Below are 21,099 nucleotides of genomic sequence, written 5' to 3' on the forward strand. Positions count from 1 at the left end.
TTCTCTGTACTGCTGTAATTAACTAATAACCCTATGTCCTCAACCTGTGCACACGCTTGCTGGCATGATTAACAATGATGGTATGCTGAGATGCAAAATAATTAAAAGCATTTTTTCTTTTATTTGGTTACAAATAAAGAGAAAATTAGTAAGCAAAGGTCTGACCTCAGATACATAAGTGTGGTGCTTGCTATAGTCATGTCTCATTACTCTTATACATCTGAGAATGCACCTAAGGCCAGTCGGCCAAACAGGAAACTACAAAGAGGAAGAAGGGCACAACCTTAAAGTTGCTAGAGGGAGGTAAAACCACTGAAAAGTAAACCCAACTATTATTTGAAAGTATGATCGAGTGATCAACTTTTTACAGAAGTTGGGCTCTAGGAATCTAAATTTTATTAGGACTGATCAAAAGGCCTTTGAAAGGGAGGAACTTTCTGTTGATTTCTGGGGTCTTTGATCTTGTTAGATTAAACTTAGGTGGAGGTTCAGAAATCAACAGAAAGAAACCTCTGTAACACAGCATAGAACTATATAATGATTTTTTCTGTTTCTTTTAGATCACCATCTACTTCTCACCATATCTCTGTATCATTAATAGTTCTCTCACTGGTCTGAATAATGGACACTTGTATACAATTCAATAGTTCTGTCATTGACCTTCATGTTGCAAACAAATTGTATTCTGCAGAAAAATCACTAACAGCAGTACTTGTGTTAATTTTTGCTTTCAGCTTCACCTCCTACTTTTGAACTGAACCCTATGAAGAAGAAAATCCTAGCAGCTAAAGGGGGCCGTGTAATCATTGAATGCAAGCCTAAAGCTGCTCCTAAGCCAAAATTCTCATGGAGCAAAGGAACAGAATTGCTTGTAAATGGGAGCCGGTTAGTATTGACTGTTAGCGGACACTGTGAATCTTAAAGATTCTGCCTTATGCTTCTATTTATCCTGTAGGCTAGTTCTCACTTTTGCAGATTTCAGAGGCAAGAGAATGTGTAATTTCAGGAAAATGGTATGCCAAAATGTTATTAGCAGCGTGGCTCCAAATAGCTAGCAGGGTACCCAACTTTAACCAGTCTGTTTGGTGCTGTTCACATTTCAGGATTGAATTGGATCACAAAACTGTAAGAAAAATATTTGAATGACTTCAAACAAATAAAAGTACACTCTCTTGCTCCAGCAACGTGAGGCATCTAATCATGCCACAGTCTATTTGAATGTTTTTTACTGTAGGAGTGTTTATAAATGCAGTAGTTAGAGGTGAGCTTCCAAGAGATGTTTGTGGTTTGTCCTTCCACTTACTACAATTCTACTGAAAGTATTGCTTTCTAATATAAAAACCTAATTTCTCTTGATGTATATTTTGCACTTCCAATAGCATACATATCTGGGATGATGGGAGCCTGGAAATTATCAATATCACAAAGCTGGATGAAGGTCGCTACACCTGTTTTGCAGAAAATAACCGAGGAAAAGCTAATAGCACTGGTGTTCTAGAAATGACAGGTAAGCCTGTATATTTCATTTGTTTCAGGTAGAAACGCTTAATTCAAAATCACTAATTTTTGTTCCAGCATTGCACTACTTTTGCAAGCCATTTTATATCTTTTCTTTCTAATTTAATTGCTCATTAAACAATGAATTGATGCTTTTAAAGCTCAGTAGAAACAGGGTATGTTTGCACCAGTTCTGAGACTGTATCTCAATTTTCAGGGTTGATTTTTCCATAAGAGATTATTAAATCTGATCCATTAAATTGACACATTTTAATGCATTCATTTAATTTGGTAGCTTAGCGCTCAGGCTAAGGTGTGATTCTGGGACCATGACTCAACAGAGAAATGGGAGTTTTACTGACCTTCCTTAGTTTTTATTTTCTTTTGTTTTGGTGGGGTAATCAAGTTTGAGAGAGCATAGCAGTTAAAGAAACATGCATTAAATTTGTGAGATAGGGGCATACAGCCATGTGATTACCCTGCTAAATTCCCTTCTTTTATGGGTATTAGTATTTACTGATTGAGTACTGATATCCTTAATCGTGTATTTTAAATCTGATATCGAATAAGTAAATAGCTGTAGAATACAGACGGGAAGGATGACATTCATGAACAGCTATGTCTGTCAAGTACCACTGATAGTAGAAGAGTCATTAATCAAATACATTTTTTACTGTGTGTGCCAGAAATCATGCTGGATGTGACAGCTCAATGGCACAATATTGATGTACTAATGTAAGAATTATTCTGTATCATCAGATCATATGAAAGCATTTTTCTGGTTGATTTATACCAAATTTATTGTACCAAATGAATTGTAAGACTTTATTTTGATTAATTAGATTTGTTTAATGTTTGCAGTTACTTTTTATCATCTTCTGCAGTTTTATATGTCTAAATATTACTCTCAAGCATTTCATTATTTTGAAAGGTTATGTAAATAAATATCCAGCCCCTTAATAGTTATATCATACCTTCTAAAATCAGGAAGAACATTTGCACGCTAAATTCGCACAGTGAAATGCTTAAACCATATGTTTATAAACTAGGTATAAAGAATTTTAAAATTTTGGAGAATTCTGCTCTGATTCATCTAAAAAGGAAAACCAAAAGACTAAGACATCTCCCTTGCATCACAGCAGAAACAGAAGGGTCAGATGACATATTTCAAAATTATTTTCACATTGTGGACAATGATGAGGGTTGACAAAGAATGCTTTGAAAATGGTATTCCCAAGCATAGTGTGGCCCGTAAAACTTCTCACACATTGTGCATGACTACAGGAAATTAAAAAGTTAAATCTGAAGCTGACAGGCACTGCAAAGTCTGATGGTTTTTCCCACACGCTGTTCACTGCCACTGAACCACTCTTTCAGCAACTTCTTAGACTGGTAGAGTACTTTATGTAAACATTTATAAATCACTGATGGTAAAACCAAATGCTGAACGTACAGGCACAATGCTAGAATGGAGCAGGTATCCTAGGCATGTGTCTATAGCTAGGACTTTAGAGATCAGGTGTTAACAGGTGGCTCCAATGCAGTATCAGATACTCCATTCTGCAAAAGCCAGTAGTTGTGCCATTCTCATAGTCTCAGTATTAAGCAGGTTTTAGATTACTAGAGTAGGATCCAAGGGGAGGTTTCTCTCCAAGGCAGACGGACAAGAAATGTTGGCTTTATTGAGGATTTTTTTCTGTTCTGTGTATGGTGGGGTGTAGTGTGCTCCTTGGAGCATGCTCAAACCTAGGTCTTACCTAGTAGCAATAGCTCTTTTCTTATGGCTATTGTCTTCCAGGTTTTGGTACCCTACTCCCACTATCATATTGGTGGGAAAGATACTGTATTTCATGGAATGAGGAAGATATTCTGTGGCTTTTTGTTTTATGATAATGTTTGGAAAAAAAGGAACAGGTCTCAGTGATCCAGTGGGTCCCTTCGAGAACACTGTTGCTAATTTGCCTTGTGAGTTTGATGCATGTACCAAGATCTCTAGCAAGCATCATGAGATCTCTGCCTTTTTTTGTTTCTGTAATAATAAGAGGCATTGCTGGGGGATATACAGGTTTCTTCCTTTTGTTGTATTATTTTCTCTTCCTTTCCACATGTAGCTATTTGCATAGTTTGTTATGCATCCATTATATTGTTTCTCAGTAGATAAATTAAGATCTCAGTCCCTGCAATGCTCTAATGGAAATCTGACTCAGCCTGACAACTGAATAGAATTTTTCATTTGTTAAAGAGACAGGTTTTAAAACATAAGAAATATTATAATTAAAACAAGAAATGCAACACAAGTCACATAAGATTCATCATCTGTCTTCTTTCTACCTGAAGTGTAGTCAATGAATAAAAATAGCTTTACATAGTCAGTAATGTGATTCAGAGACTGAAACATAGTCATTTTCAAAGGACAGCTAAATAGAAGTTAGGCGTTTCAGTTGTAAAAGGTTTCCTTTGTTCTCTTTAGTTTGGTCTTTGAAATGTAGTTGCATGAATAACATGTAAACTAGAGTTTGAGGGAGCAGTTTAATGTATAATCAAAGAGTTATGGAGCTGAGCTTACATTTGGATAAACATGTATTTATTGGAATTTTCCATGTTTGCTTTTAACTTTACAGAAGCTACAAGGATTACTTTAGCTCCCTTGAATGTTGATGTCACCGTTGGAGAGAATGCTACCATGCAATGCATTGCATCCCATGATCCCACATTAGACCTGACATTTATTTGGTCTCTAAATGGCTTTGTAATAGATTTCGAGAAAGAGCACGAACATTATGAAAGGAATGTTATGGTAAGATACTAAAGATCCTTATTTAATATGTGAAAGCCTAGTTTTCTTTATTGTGAATAGCTGTCTTTTCTGTTTTACTTTTTCTATTGTGTTGGTTCAGGTCTAGAAAAATGCAGTAGGCTAAGAATATAAAATAAAATTACAAGTTAGACACCTCACAGACATGTAGACACTTGCAGGTAAATACCTGAAATCAGATATCTAAATTGACTTAAGTATTTTGGTATCTCAGTTAAATCCTACTCTGATTAATAGTGAATATAGCTGGTAAGTAGCCTGTGGTAGGTAGCCTGTAGGTAGCCTGATCTTAAACAGGGTGCAAATTATCTCGAAAAATTGTGCATATGCATTCACTTTTACTTACCCATGTTTTTCTCATCAACATTTCTGGAATTTGGCACAAGACTGGGCCAGATGGTGGGTAGGAGTCAAACAGTCTGTAAACACTGAGCAAGAAGAGTTTGTGTGAAGGCTAAACAAGTTAATACAGACACTCATTTTGGCACATAGAAAGAGGAATCGTAGCTATTTCGTATTTGCATGTATGGTTATCTTTTTACAGTCTTCTATCAGGCTTATTCAAAATCAATACCTCGAGTAGAAATCCCTTCTGGTTATGTCTAATCACGTGCTAATTTACCTAATATTCAACAACAACCTCAGAGTGGCTGCCCACATGTGTATATATTTATTCTGTTGTTCTGGGTTTAAATGATAGAAAAATCCTCAAATTTAGATACCTTTTTGGGGGGCTCCCAAGAGGAACTGCAGATGTGGAGAGAAAAGGTTGTTAATTTCTATGAATTTCTATGAATTTCTAATGGTGCCTGCAGTGTCCAGGATCACCAGGGGCCATGTTCAGTTGCAGCTCTGTGTTCAAAATGATGTACCATATAACAGTGCCTCCTGCAGATTCTTCCTCCTAGGCTGGCAATATTATTTGATTTTCCATGGACCAGGAGATTTTTTTCTCTCTTGCTTTTTCAATGTGTTTATCTCCATGTGAGAAGGTGTTTCAAGCATAACTATTCTAGTCTGATTTGGAACAAACCAGTCCTTTGAGGAGGCAAGAGTTGCCTCAGCCTGCTCATTTGCTGAGTTGTAAACATCCCTAAGAAGTCACACTGCTCTCTTTCAGTGAGAGAACAAGTCCTTGTCCAACAAGCCAGTAGAATTATGCTAAGACCAGCTGAAAAACATTGAATCCCAAAGACATAAAGTGCTTTCTGCAATAAACCTCCCAAAACTTAGTATGTCCAAACTTAGTAGCAGGGTACTAAGCAGTTTGCGGTGTGTTTTGTGTTGCCTCAGGAAGTACAAAATATGTAGATCTACCCTAGTACACTAGCATCATTCAAAACATTTCCTGCATGTGGCTATTAAGGCACGCTTTTGATAGGTTTATATTTACACTTTGTTACTAATCAGTGCATAGGAGTACCTTGAAAAAGCTTGAATCGCCTCCTAATGGCATTAGTTTGTCCTTAGATAAAGGCTGGAATGAGTCTGAGTGTCAGTCAAAATAAGAGCTTAAAGAGTGAAGTCCCATTAAATGTATTATTTCGTATAAAAGAGCAAATAAAACCACTCTGGTTTTGTCAAATTTTATTTAGTTGATTGCTTTTAGCTACCTCACAGAAGTCACACAAGGAAATTGTGTTCCATGAAACAGAAAATCAGGCTGAAACTGTTGGTGAATCAGTAATTTTTGGTGTGGAAGGAGGGTAAAAATGCCTTTACCAGAGGACTTTGTAATGCAAGAGAAAGGAACCTGGACTTTCTCTATCTGTTGGTCATATGTTGAACAAAAGTTTTTATATCATTGACGTACACTTTTGGGTTTTCCTCTTAATAATGAAAATAGAACGAAATTGGATTTTTTTCTTTTAGGGGAAATTAATTCTGAAATTAAATCCCAATTTTAGGGCACTTTCTAGGAAAGCACTTCAAGTGAACGAATCTAGGCTAGCTTGGTCTCTACAGACCTTTTATGGTCTGCAGAGAGAAAGAAGTGGTTCACTTCATGTGGGTGTTGAATCTTGTGCTGGAAGATTTCCTCTTTCAATAGATTATAGAGGTGGATACTCCATAGGATGCAGAAGTAGCTGAAGAATGACTAACTCTTAATTCACTTAGACAGTTAAAGTTACATAGGTTAGATCCAAACAACAATTAATTTATTTGTCAGTGTATAACTCCATCTTCCTGAAGGTTATTTCTTGGTTTGTTGTGTTCCTTTTGTACTTGATCAATTCTGGTAGAACTTATTTTAGCAGGGGCAGCTTCTTGTTTTGCATTCCTAAGCCTTATTTCTGGGCTTTCAAATGCCAGGCAAGTGCAGATAATCTCTGTTCCTCTTCCACGGGCAGCTCAGTTTTCATCTCTCAGGGCAGAGGGGACAGTAGGATCGCGTTTGACGTCTGGAATTGTGATTTGTAGTTACTTGGCGATTCAGCGCTTACATAATAATAAATGCACAAATTTAACAAATTCAGCTAAGCCAATACAAATGTTTATATAGGATGTAATTAAGAGGAATATGCACTTTCAGTATTTCTGTTTCATTCATATATTATTGTATTCTTACATTAAGGGTTTTTTTCCTTCCTGTGTGAGCAAAGGGATTTTAACCTGCCTACCACATCCATCTCTGGCAGTTCTCAGCTCAAGTCACTGGGTGGCAGGTTTGCTCAGGCTTTCTTGGATTCAAAGGGGTGAGCTGTTGTGCATTTGACAGCAGCAGCCCTAACTGCTGGGCTTTAAGCAGTGGAGTCCCATGCTGCCACCCAACCCTTCACCAACATAAAAGAAAAAGGTGATCCATCATGAATATTAAAATCACTGGATATGTGGTGCATGCTCTCTGTGCTATAATTTCCTGTTGATGAAGGATCCTCATCTGTCTTCCTGATAATATCACTATTAATTTATGTGACAGCGCAGATCAACATGCTGAAATTTGATACAGCCACAGTATTTCAGTTCTCAAAATAATACTAATATTGTTTTCATATACACATAATTGAATGCTAATGAAATTCATGTAAATACCTGCATAAGTCTTCTTTCTTTAAATGAAAGCTTTGGTATCTTCATCATTTGCTGAAGGCAAAACTAATTTGCATTACATTAGTACTAAAATTCATTTATCAAAAGAACATTTGTCAGTGCTGTTTTGATTTCCTATGACAGTGATATTTAAAATGAAAAATATATGTATTAATTGGTTAGCTTTCGAAGAGTCAAATGGAGTCTTTGAAATCTTACTACTAAATTGGTTGCTTTTGACTCTATGTGTGGTTGTTCCTCTGATTATTTGATTGAGGATCTAAACATTAACACATCCTTTCAAGTCCCATAGAGATATAGCACTTCAAGTAATCTGGAAAACTCTAATGTTCAATCACTTGTTACTTATGGATCTGCTTTGTGTTATGTATATTTAAAGATTGAAAAGCTTACTTTTAATATATATTTTTAAAATATACACTGTCCAAATAAGTATATTCTTTTAAGTTTATTACAAAAAATTATCTTTGATATGTGAATGTGTGTAACTATTTTTTTATACTTTTGGAGCCACACTAGTCCATTTGTATGGATAGTCAGGAAGAGGAACTCCATAATTTAACTGATTCAAGTCAGAAACTTGTACATAGACTTAGGAAGAGTCCAAATGTAGGCTGTAATAGTCTTAGTCACATGTAGCCATACATACGTTTTAAAATGCTTTCCATACCATCAATATTCCTGTGTTTGCTACGCTGTTTATTAGTTGTCTTAAACAATTCAGTGAACCTGAAACCCTGATTTTTTTTCACCATTTTATCTTTAATAAATTAAATTAAGTTGCCGTACCAGTGTTCAGGAACTTGGCCTGCTTGCAAATAACTTCCTTTTATAAGAATTAAAAGAAAGAGGAAGTGGTGATGGAAAAATACAATAAGGCCGGCCAATAAGTTTTGTCATAAAGACAACTGACTTGTTGTTTGCTCATGTTTTCTCATATTAGCAGTGAGATTATCAAAAGAACACAAAGAAAAACTGTATTTGGGTACCTGAGACGCTTTCACACCTACCAAAATGCAGGCCTGTATCACCCTATCATGTAATATCTGGATCATTTAAAGTACCTTACTGAAATGGTTTGTAAGTTCTGTTCTTGGCATCTAGTGTGCTTTTTGCATCACACAGAAGGTACTATCCTTATTTTTACATCAGATAGCTTCAAGGCTTCATGCTGCTTTGTGATCATAATTTATCAAAAAAAGCATTCCATGGAGCCCCGCTCAAGATGTTGAGTTCCCCTCTCCTCTGCAAAAACAAAGTAAAGCCAGCAAAAAACAGAATTCCAAAATGGTAGGCCCAAAATTGGAATGACCAAGACTATTTATAAGAGAAACTTGCAGCTCGTTGCTTTATTTTTTTTTTTAAGATAAACAATATTTTTTTAAATTGTGAGAATTTTGGAATTCTCTTAAAATTCTTTGCATGTCAAAGGTTCTTGATTTCTGTTGTTTGGTACTTGAGTTTTGTTATGAAATTTACATCTTGCATTTAAAAAATATTGAAAAGTAGAAACCAATCATTCTGTTCCTATTGTAAAAGGAGAAGAATCAAAGAAGCATGCCCTCAAACCTCTGCTGAACTTCTCAGTGATAGGATTAAGATGATTAATGGTTTGAAGCATCTGACATATGAGGAGAGCCCAAGGGAGCTGGGATTATTTAGCCTTCAGAAGAGAAAGTTCAGGATGATCTTGTCAATACGTATAAATACCTGGTGAGAGGGAAATAAGGAAGATGGAGCCAGACTTTTCTCATTAGCACCCAGTGAGTGGACAAGAGGTGATGGGCAGCAACTGAAAACCAGGAAATTCCAATTAAACATAAGGAAAACTTTTTCATTGTGAAGGTGGTCAGACATTGGAACAGGTTGCCTGGATAGGCTATGGAGTCTCCATCCATGAAGTTATTCAAAATATTTGGAGTGAAGATGGCCCTGAGCAACCCGTTCCAGTCGACCCTGCTTTGAGCAGGGATGTTGGACAAGACACATCCAGAGATCCCTTCTGACTTCAACTATTGTGTGATTCTGTGATGGTTTAATATAGTTGTGTAAAAAAACTATAGTTAAATGAAGTGTATCAAAGAGGGTATTGAGTGTTGAAAGCAGACGACAGCAGTGTTTTGCTCAGCCAATACATTTATATGCTGGTGCACAGTTATTTGTCTAATGGGATATCAGCACCTTTCACCACAAGCAGAAGCTCTGGTGTTTGAAATAAGGAGTTAAGGTATTGGACCAAAGCTTGGTACCAGCAAGAATGAAGTCATTTTAGAAAGTGTATGATGGAACTTTATGCTTTGGTCTTTCTAATTTCCATCAAAATAGGAATTTTAACACTCTGAGAACTGGCAAATAATTTCATTTTAACATTTAGGAATTGTTTACCTTACCAGCAGCTTTAATGATGGAATTTTTTTACAGAATTGGTAGGGAATCTTTCCCAGGGAGTTCACAGGACAAGAAAGGTGTCTTTACTGATGCTGGACATTGCATAGCATTGCACCCAACTAAAAAGCTCTCACAGAATGAGGAGCATTATTCAAGATGGTGCTGACACACCTCAGTGTCATGACTACTACTGAGCAGGAATTAGGACCTGCTGAATCCATAGTGTGCTTTCCAGTGTTCATAGGTTCAGGGATGTGGCACAAAGGCAGCCAAACATGTTCAGCACAGAGCTTGCAGGGCTCGTAACTCAGGCTCTATTCAGCTTTGAAGTCGCTTCTGAATCCAAGCTGTCTGTGTATAACTTGTTCTGGTGTCCCTGCAACCATCATACAGTTAACCTTCAATAGTGTGGACTTCACTGTATTCTCAGAAGCTTTTTCTTCCTTATGCAAATATTATTCATCTTACTTTATCCCTCTCCAAAGTACAGAAAGCTTTGCAGTCTCCTAGGACCACATTCATAATATTCTGGAGATGCGTGGCCAGACAGTTACTTTACATTAAAGTAAATCACACATGGAAGGGCCTGTTTCTTCACTTTGACTGTAAAAGGCAGTTAGTTCAGATACCAAAATCCACGCTACAGATGTCTAAAATAGGTGAGATGAATTCTAGATTGGAGACAGCATTTGCCAAAAAGGAAAGTTCTCCAAAACAGCTGTTTTTGTAAACCACTGAGAACCAGCTGGACTATAAAAATCCTGTTAGAGGAGTATAGCTTAACACCTGTTTCGTTTTTGTAAATTATTATAATTTGCAGTTCCTTGGCTGGACATGGTAGACAAAGGTGTTTTACTGCATGCTTCTGCTTCAACATATTACTGAGTAGACACTTAGTTTTATTGTATAAATCTCTCCTTGCACATTCCACAGTTTTCTGCAGCAGAAAAGATACAAAGATTTTAATTTTCATTTTTCTTCACTGTTTCCCCTGGTAATCCTCCTTGCAGAGTGTGGAGTCTAGCTACAGCTGTATGACAGGAAATCAACAGAAACTTCAGGAGGAGAATGGAAGAATTAGAGAAAAATGTTTAGATAGGAAAGCTCAGTTACCCACTGATGAGGAAGAAGAGGCTGTGCATGGATTGGGAAGAAGAGGCTGTGTATGGACTGGAACAAAACCTGGGAGACAGCGTCATAGTGAGCTCATTCAGTACAATTTGTTGAATATATGGAGGGGGCAGGTGATTGTTCATGAAGCATGGCCAACCAGATCAGCTGAGCTACTGCTTTTTCTGAAAAAGAGTCGCAGGATTCTCCAAAGGCACTGTCTTAATACATTGCTTTCAGTGCCTTGATGTATTAGGGAGACACTTTAGACATGAGTGAGTTGGAAGTCACATATTTTGGCTAGGTTTGGGGTAAAATTTAGAGCCTAGGGCCTAATAGTAACGTAGTGAGCATGGAATGAGATGGATGGAGTCAGTGGTTAAGAGCAAGGAGGGGAAGGAAAGCAGAAGACATAGTGCTGAGGGGGAAGCCAACGACCAGTTAGCTCCGACAGAAGCCTTTGAGGAAACCTATTATTAATCCACAGTGCTATTTCCAGCACACAGAAATGTAATTTGTTTAGAGGGTCAAGATATGCCAACTTCTGTGCTAGAATTAAAAAAATACGTTGCAAAATCAGTTGACTCTAACTTTATGTGCTTGTGAGACTTTACAAACTACCAAAATCCATGTACCATCCCCAGTTAGGTATCAGGAGCTGAGAAAGCCAGGTGTGAGCACTACTCAGAGAAATGTAGTTTGCAGTATATTGTGAATTTTCATCATCAGCCGTAAAGTTGTGAGCCGTGAGTATAAGTGAACAAGTACCTAGGCTTTTTTCTGCTGTTGGAAATGAAATAACAGGGCGTATTACCACAGGGATGCTGGTACAAAGCACAGTGTCCTCAGGCATTCTCAGTGGTATGCTGAATGGGGAAGAATAATATATTTGTTGGAAATATTTCCCAGTCCACATTTCAGGGGTAGAATTAGCACTGTACTTCCTTTACATATAAATATAGTTCGCTGAAGGAAGAGATTCTTCAGTGGGAATGACTGTCATCATTATCCTGCTGGGTTTTTTATTTACCCATAACTTTCATGCCAGCCATGGCTTATAAAACAAAGTGAGATAAGCTCTCCTGTGAATAGGATTGAGACAACAGAGCTGCACTGGTGGTGGTGTCCCCATGCCATCTCTGATCTCAATATCAGGAAAACATTTACATTAACATTTGTCAACAGCTGTTGGATTGTCTGTTCTACTTGTATCTACCACATAGCAGATCCTCTACTGGCAGGAACAAAACAATTCACATGAACTCACTTAGAGTTAATAATTTTAGGTAATAGAAAAAGATGTTTTAAATTATTGCTGGCTTTGGAAAAGCTGATCTCATCGCCAAGAATCCCATCTCTTCCACATTACTTCTTATCGTTTCTCTTATCATCTTACCTCCACTGCGTATTAAACACCTCTGAAGCTCAGATGTCTAGTTTTCGAACCTGAATTAAAAAAAAAAAAAGTCTGTCTCTGCTTACCAGGTTCTTCTATTTCTGCCAAGTTAGTTTTATTATTACAAAGGACTTGTTAGCTTCATACTAACATAAGTTCCTTTATTGTCTCTGAGGTCCCAACAGAAGCTTTCAGTCAAAAGACCTAGATTCCTGTAAATGATTTTTGATCACACAGGGGCATGTTCTGATGGCTTTCAGTAATTTAGTGCACTGGCAAAGGTGATAGTCAAAAGAGAACAGTGAATCACAGAAATAGGTCATACAATGCTATTTTTGACACGACTATTAAAGCATAAATATAGGGCTCATATGATGAAAGTCTTTGCTTGAAACTTGGTAAATAACTGAGTGGTGAACCACAGATACCCTTGGAACATCCCTGAGTACTGCTATCACTATTTCCAGTCTGTGATTCAGTTTTCTCTGAGTTAAGGAAGGCATTTTTAAACTTAGCCAAGCTGAGGTTTTTGAATGAAAACATACAGTGCATTCATATCTAATTTGTGGACAGAATTTGCTGATGCCCATCCTCTTTATTTGCTTTGTAAGCTCTTCTTTTACCACCAAGAACTTAGGCTTCTTCTGAGGTATGGAAAGCTTCATCACCAGCTGCATAAAACCTTGCTCCAGGAGAGCTTCTGAACCAACAAGATACAATACCATACCTATGGGTTGTTGATTTTTAAATTATGTTATATTTTCCCATCTGTTTTTCATCATTTAGATTTTAAGACCAAGTTCCCATATGGGAAATTAATGTTAGAGCAAATATATGGGCACATCATTAATAACTATAATAAAGTATTTTAATTAAAGTGCTAACATAGGAATTAATGAGTACTAAGACTATTAAGAATTTGTAATCATTTGTTATTGAAGTAATAATATGATTATGAGAATTCTAAGTTTATGCAGTTTTTCTAAACTTTATTGCTTTGCCCAACCTTTTCTTATATTTATTTGCAAATCAAAGTGCAAGCAATGATCAGAGGTTCACAGGCAGTGTGGTTCTTTCTAGGATGACATTTAGTGTTAATAAACTAAAGGTTTATACACAGCACTCAAACAGAGAACTGTTTATATCTTTTATTAAAACCAAAACCAGTAAGAACAAAATGAAAAAGAAAACCCAGGAACTGAAAACTCAAGGAGTTTGAAGTTCTGCAGTGTCTTTGGTGTAATTTTTTGGTGGGCAGAGGAGCAAGTAGCTGTCATAGAAATACTGACACTCCCACTGATTTTTCTTCCTGAAAGCTGTTGACAGCATTGCTTAGCCCACTGTAGACAAAAAAAGGCTTACATGTGGTTAGTCAGGCAGCCAGCCAGTGTTCACATATGCAGTAATCCCCACAGATTTTCAAAGGATGCTGTCGTCGAAGGCAGTGCCCCTGGAGTTCTGATGAATAAACTGGGGGGGCACCTGCACAGAAATGGCACTGTCCCAAACTCACCTCGTCTCTCTATCCTGCATGAACTTTGGCAAATTAAATTAAAAGCCCTGTCATATTAGTCTTGAGTGAAAAGTGTGAATATGTGTATATACACACACACATGGACACAGTTTAATAATAACTAAAAGAGAAATGGTCAGAAATATATCAAGAACATTGGATTGTTCACTGATCCAACTAATCTGTTTGGTCATTGCTAACAGCACTTGTGTCACTCAAAAATTGAAAGGGTACAGTGTAACCTGCATTTCTCTCTGACCCTATGAGGCAATCAGCTGAAGTATTGCTAGCCAGAATTAAGCAGTTTCTTTCATGTGTGCTTGATTCTCCTTTTATCCAATCACTGGTTTACCTCAGTAATTTCTTAAAGATGTGAATTCTTACGTTGGACCAAAAAAATTGCTGTTAACAGATTTCAGTTTGTGCTGAAATTTTATGCCATCAGAATTTGAAGCTGGCATCCAAAATCCTCACTGGAGTTTGGAAAGGAAAAGGATAGTTTTATCTGGCTATTTTAATCTCCCCTAAATATAGACTCTAAACTGGCATTCTAGTTTCAGAACATTTGGAAAAGATTTAACCTTACTTTTTTTCCCCCCTCCTTTTCAATCAGGAAACATAAACTGGATGACATAGCTTTATTTCATTTCTTCAGAATGTCTAAATGCGGAGACACTGATGACAGCCCATAATATTTGAGATTGTATTGTAGGTCTTTGTTGTTCCCTAGAACCTTCCATGATGATAGTACTAGTTCTTACACCTAAATATTTAGCAATTTCTTTTTTACATACAATTTTGCATCTGAATTCCTTTTGTTCCTGCATGTGAAGGTTTCTGGAGTGCAGTGAGTTATCTCAGTGTTTGGGGTTTTTTTAAATTGTATTTCTGAACCATCTGCAGAGAATTAGGAAATCTGAATGTTGCTCCTTTCAGTATAGTGTGGTATAAATCCATCTGTTAATCTTTTGTAACATTTTGACTTCCATGAAAGCAATCAGATATATATTGGAGAGAACGTTTGGGTTTTTCCTGAAATACCTTTAAGACCAACACATATATAACCTTGTGATTTAACCTAGTAATCTTTTTCTGGAATAAAATGCAGGATAGATAAGCAAAATATTTCAAGTGTGTTATTTTTAAACATTTATATAAATGTCTTAACATAAAATGTGTTTTTCATTAAGAATAGCAGTGGTGTATATAGCAGTCTCTGTTCTACTCCTTGTTTTACAGGTGCACATCTAGTTAGTGGGTTCACAGACGTGTCATAGGACAAAAATACTTTATTCAGTTTGCCTATCTGTACAGCCACAGGTAGCAGATAGTGGACCTTACAACCATCTGAAAACATAGCTATATATCTGCCCAGTAGTCTAGCACTGGTGAAGAGTGCTGAGGAAGGATTAGGGTCTGTGATGATGATGATGATGAGTGTATGAGCCTCGTTGAATGGTACATTGCTTCCCTGGAGTCCTGCTGCCATTTGCCAGGGAGCAGCGAGAGCTGAGCGGTGGGGATAGTGTGGCCGGCCGGGCAGGGGCCTTGCCAGCAAGGGCCCCGTCCCGCAGGGCCCGAGGGAGGGGAGCAGGCAGGCCTGGGGGTGGCAGCCAGGGCCGGGCACAGACCAGGGGTGGCTGGGCAGGTCCACCATGAGGAGGCCGGGTCACGATCAGGCTTCGAAGTTAGGTGGCCGCTCTGCAGGTCAGGGCCAGCAGGGACCACGGCCAGGCGGGGCTGTGCCATGATGGGAGCTGTAGTTCCAGCAGGGCCAGAAGGCAGCGTTCCGCCTCAGCAGCAGCTCCCGCAGCCGGGAGTCATCCTGGCAGGGAGTCGGCCCTGGCCGAGGCCTCGCCACAGTGCTGTCTGTGCGCGCCCCGGCCCGGGTCGCCGAAGGAAGGGGCTGCCCTGGGCTGTGCTGGCTTGGAGCCGTCCCGGAGCCCCGGCAGCCCAGCCTCCCGCCGCAGGGTTATGGCTACTGCCATCGTCCTGTCCATCGCCAGCACCACTGCGCAGAAGGGGGGCTGGCCTTTCCTCTAAGGAGCTGTGGCACACGCTGAACATTATTGTTTCTTCACAGTCTCTGCATTTTAGTGTCTCTTTGGTGCATCTTAATTTTGGCTGTGATTGTAGCCGCTCTGTGATAAAAAAGTTTGTACTGCTTTAAGCTTGTGAAGGAAGAGCCAAACAGTATCTTGCTCTGTTAGCAGGACTCCAGGACATGTTATCATACAAACGTGCATAAAAAAGCAAGTAATGGTACGGAGCAATCATCTGACTGCTGTTTATGAAAAAATTCTTGACTAAATTTAATGTTCGGATATGGGCTTCAAATAGTAAAAGGGCAATGTTGCCTTGTGAAAAATACATTTACTAAGATATCTGTTTTTTTCATGTCTGGTAAAGAGCAGCATGTCTTCAGGAAACACAGGATACTTTCAACAGCTGTCATATAAATCAGATGTATCTTTGAGGGTGATTCATGCTAAAAGTAAGCACTTGCTCTTTGGAAATAGCAACCACTGTGTATCAGTTGGGAGGGATGTGTATAGGTGTCACATGCTGTACAGAGATGTTTACCAGCTTCACTAAGTGCTATTTTTGTAACAGATTAAATCCAACGGTGAGCTGCTCATTAAAAACGTTCAGCTGCGGCACGCTGGGAGGTACACGTGCACTGCTCAGACGATTGTTGACAACTCCTCGGCTTCGGCTGACCTTGTGGTAAGAGGTAAGGTTCTCCAGGTAAAACAGAGATGTGGCTGGTTTTCACCTAGACAAGCAGAGTGTTTCTGGTTGTTTAGAGTATGTTATTTCTCATCAAGAAATGGCAGAAATTAAAATGGGAAGTGCATGAACATGCAAAGTCCTTAAAGTCTACTCAGGGTACTGATTCTATTCCAGACATTTAGAGGTCTAACTGAGCATGTTTTCCTGAAAAGCAATAAAGATTTTTTTATTATGGGTATTTTCCTTATGTTAAAGTAATTTTTAGACAGTTTAATTTGGTGCCTATTATTAAAAATAGATTTTAAATATCATTTCAATGTATCCACTGTATAACATTTTTAAGAAGCCACTTCTGTTTTCTCATAAAGCTTTATGGATTAAATTAATGTGTATAATACTAGGCCTACGTTAAAAGGATTCCTAGTTTTCAAATGACAGAAACCAGGAAAGTTGGGGTTAAGGTTATCACTCCATTGTTAGCTGATGCATGTCTGTTAAGTGTTACTGCAGTCTCAAAACACTGTGTTTGCTCATACAGTATGTATCCTACAAGATCTGTTACAATGCGTGGTTTCAATAGCGTGAGTTAATTCATGTCCTTTGGGCATTTTACTCTGTTTTGTGCCTCCAGGTATAACACGTTCTGAAGTGCTAACGCTCTGTAATGCTGACAATTTAAAGCAGACATAACTTGTACTTGGAGACGCATTGCTGTCATGTTTTGCCCCACATTCCAGTTATACTATAGAACTGTATAGCAGCTGAAGTATAGCTTGAGCCTTGATTCTGAATTTCTGTCATCTGAGGATGTTGTGCACTTGAATATTTCTGTATTTAATTTTTGCTGGATATTAACAGCCAGTGAAATGCCATCAGCTATGGATTAAATGTCAAAGCAAATATGATAAGTGGTGAATCTGTAGAATACATCTGCAAAGAAAAAGAGAAAGGTCTGTTCATGTGCCTCTATATTATGTAAGAAATTCCTTTTAAAAATAAAAGGAGAGACAAGGTGCCTTATCAAGCTTCTGATTCTCCTTCCAAGGCAGTAATTATAATTAGAATCATTGCTCTGAGGTTACGTTGTGGGAGAAATTAGCATTCGTTTTATGCTCCACATTTGGGTTTTAATACGATGAACACAGTTCTGCTTAGTGCTGAGTAATTCTCACTACCATTTTTGTCAATGGAAGACTCAGCGTCTTGCAAGGGCAAGGTTAAATATCTGATAAAATATGACAAAGGTGACTTTATAGTTTCACTGCATTGGTAGGAAGAGGCAACAACAAAGCATGAAAACACAGAGCCAGGTTCTAGAACGTCTCATCAATGAAGCAGTAAAGGATAGCCACCGTTCATGCAGGCACATGAAGATATTTTGCCTGTCCACAAAACAATTTAACAGTTCATACAGATTGTCCTATGTGATCTTAGAGTATTAAAATTGCTCTTATGGTCAGGAGAATTGCTAGTGATATTAGTACACTGAAGTCTGTCAAGCCCCTGAGTGCACCAACCGGCCTTAATGGCCCTGACCAGCCTCACCTGGGACACCCACCCATGCAACTGCCCGTAGGCCCAGGACCCCTGTTAAGCTCAGCCCTGGACCTTCAGCCCTGACTGGAGCTATGTTACGGACATGCCTGCTTCCAGCTCTGTCTCTGGCCCTGCATCCTGGATGGGCTTCAGACCTATGCTGTGGGTAGCTTGTCTCCTGGATGGACTGCTTGGATGTACACAATAGTTTGTCACCTGGATGGACCTGATTCATTGCTTGCAGTACCTAGGACTGCCATATCAGCACCTGGCTCTGCCCACTATATTCAAACCCTGTGGGACTGTGCCCCATTGCTGAAGGAACTGCCAGCCCTGGGGTTACTCGTGGATCCTGGCTCAGCTTTCCTGAGGGAGCAGCTGGCCCTTGGTGTTTCCTGACACATGCCATTTTCAGAAACTTTGATAGTGAGGTGAGAAGCTGTAAGAGATACCTCCTAAAGAATGAAGGAAAGAAAGATCTTGGGACTGATGAACTTTTCCATACCTTCCAGCTTGAGGGCTTCTGAAGTGAAGAGTCTTGCAGGAGAACAGGTCTCTCAGGCCTTACCTACCTGAGTCCATAGAGCTGGCAAGTATGCACGTTACCAGGGTGGAGAGTTAACTAACAACCCTCATCAGGGGTTGTAAAATCAGCTCTTAGCAACAGCTTCTAGTTTGTGCATCCTCTGTGAAGTGTAAGAGGCTGTTTCCACATTCAGTAATGTATTTAGGTTTTACCTTGAAAGGGAGGTCCGAGGACAGCTAATTAGTAGGTTAGTTTTCAATGCCAAGATCTGAATTTTAACAGAAGTTGGTTATGAGCAATCCAGTAGCCAACCGACGTACATTTTTCCAAGGATACTAAATGGGAACTATTCTTGGATCTTAGGAGAAGAAACAATCAGGAATTTGATTGTCGAAGTCATAGGCCGTAGCCCAATAGATGGTGTAGAGTGGCCACGCTTATTTCTTTTTAAGCAATGGCATATATATTCTTTGAAGAACCAGTCTAAATTTGAATACTTTTGGAGTTGGGAATGGAATTACTTGCTTCTTAGAAGGATAAATTTGTTGAAACAGAGGAACAACAATTTATGGTAGTATATTTGTTTGATTCAGTTAATTACATTTGGTTCCTTTTGCTCAGATTTATGGAGAAAATGAAGAGCTCAAGAGCTGAAGATACATTTGGTACAGTGTGTGTTTAGATCTGATGTAGAAATCTTGTTCCATTCTTTTTGTTGAGTTGTTTTGGTTTTGGTTTCTCTGTAAATACTGCAGAGAAATATATCCTGTTATTTCTTGTTGGTTTTTTTAGTATGCTCTGGGACTTGTTCAATCAGATTGTTGGATAATTACCTGAATCGTGTTGGCATATTATTATCTCTGAATGTAGAATCAGAAAATGCTTCTCAATAGTTCTAATGCATTGTCTCTGTTTTTACACAATAGTTAATATATATCACATAACTATATCATATAAAACAGAAGCATAATAACAAAACTGGAACAGTCAATATAAAAAGAATGATCTGAAAATATCTATAGGCCAAGTTTGTAAGTAGGTACTAATCTTTGGGTTACAGAATTACTGTAAGTTTGAGGGTTTTTTAGCACAGCTTACAGAAGATTGTGGTATCTTTTACAGATGAAGATTCCTATAATCACGTGTGTGTGCACCTGCATCACTTTCTTCTTAGCTTTCTAGTCTATGAAAAAATCACCTGTGCCTGTTGATCTGCACATTTTATCCTCTCTTCTGGGGACCAAGGCACAGCACAACAACAATAAAAAAGTTACTCACACAAAGTAGAGGTGTGGAAGTAGTAGTAATTAGAAGAAAATTTGTAAAATTTAAAAAATGCATTTAGAAAAATGCAAGCATTCACTCCAGTTTTTTTCTGTTATTATTGTTCAGAAATAAACCAGATGAGGTTTGGTGAAGAGATGTAATACCATTTATTAGGTTTAGTGATACACCTGAAAAAAACAGGCAAGTTTTGGGAACATGCCTATGTCTTCAGATCTGAAGTACAACTAACAAACTTAAAGCCAAATATGAATTGAGAATAATTGCTGTTATTTTAGCATAGCTATTTTAAGTAGTTGGTTAGATCAGAGATAGTATTTAATGCCTGAAAAGCATAGAGATGAGACTGTGAACTAGTTTAGGACAAGCAACTTCTACCTGTAACGATTTAGCTGGGTGTTGGGAGCATAGTAATGTGCAATCAAGACAACATCTGTATTTTGTTCATGACTTCTTATATTCAATAGAGCTATGAATTTTGAAATTAATCTTTGCAAGTATCTGCCTTTTGTAGAAAAATAAAATACTGTTTAGAAATTATTTTATAGGTCCTTCTTGATGATCAAGACTGAAAGGGCAGATGTGGAATGGCTGTTTTGTGAAAAATGTTTTCCCTTTGGCAGCTTAGTGCTTCTGTCCCTTGTTGGTGGTCTTTGTGGGGTTATTCTGGTGCACAGAGGTTGTTCGATTTCACCTATGTAGTTTGCAAGACTGCTTTTAGTTCAGTGGGTATAGTGGATTCCACATTTTGGCATGGATTTTTAAAATTGTTGTTGTGGGACAGCTTTTGTAGAACTGTAGAGAAACATTGCCTAGTTCTGCTTTCACTCAAGTTATATTAGTCTGTAGGAAGTTTGAATCTGATGGTGGGTTTACCGTATTGGGTTAATATGAAGGCCAAGAGAAATGTGAAGAGGTCTATAGAAATGTCTTTCAAGGTATGATTTTTCTCCAATGTAAGTTACAAGATTTTCCATATAAATTGCAATCAAGGCCAATATGGCACAAGCAGAAGTGTAGATTAAAGATGGGTCACCAATAAGGTCATAATTAGGTGGAATTTAGGAAGGAAGATTTTGTGTATTTTTTATGACTCTGAGTTCACTGTTGTTTGAAAAAAGAGTAGCAACAGTTTCAAAGTATTATTTTTTTACTCAAGAAAACCTCAATATTACTACTTAGGCAGCAGTCATGGAAGTTTCATTTGGTAGTTGTTAGATGCAAGAGCATTTATCCTCTGAATCACTCAG

At 38.1% G+C, this 21,099-nt stretch overlaps 1 protein-coding gene across 1 annotated transcript in view; it reads left to right on the forward strand.

Annotated features, from left to right (window-relative positions):
- The window catches only part of CNTN1 (contactin 1), a 99,168-nt gene that overhangs the window by 32,503 nt on the left and 45,566 nt on the right, over window positions 1-21,099 (forward strand). Inside the window, exons 10-13 of the mRNA XM_072875070.1 lie at window positions 735-885; window positions 1,380-1,507; window positions 4,119-4,294; window positions 16,384-16,504. Of these exons, the coding sequence (XP_072731171.1) occupies window positions 735-885; window positions 1,380-1,507; window positions 4,119-4,294; window positions 16,384-16,504 (576 nt within the window). The remainder of the gene's footprint in view (window positions 1-734; window positions 886-1,379; window positions 1,508-4,118; window positions 4,295-16,383; window positions 16,505-21,099) is intronic.

The sequence above is a fragment of the Ciconia boyciana genome, chromosome 1, assembly GCF_034638445.1.
Source record: "Ciconia boyciana chromosome 1, ASM3463844v1, whole genome shotgun sequence".
NCBI classification, from domain to species: domain Eukaryota; kingdom Metazoa; phylum Chordata; class Aves; order Ciconiiformes; family Ciconiidae; genus Ciconia; species Ciconia boyciana.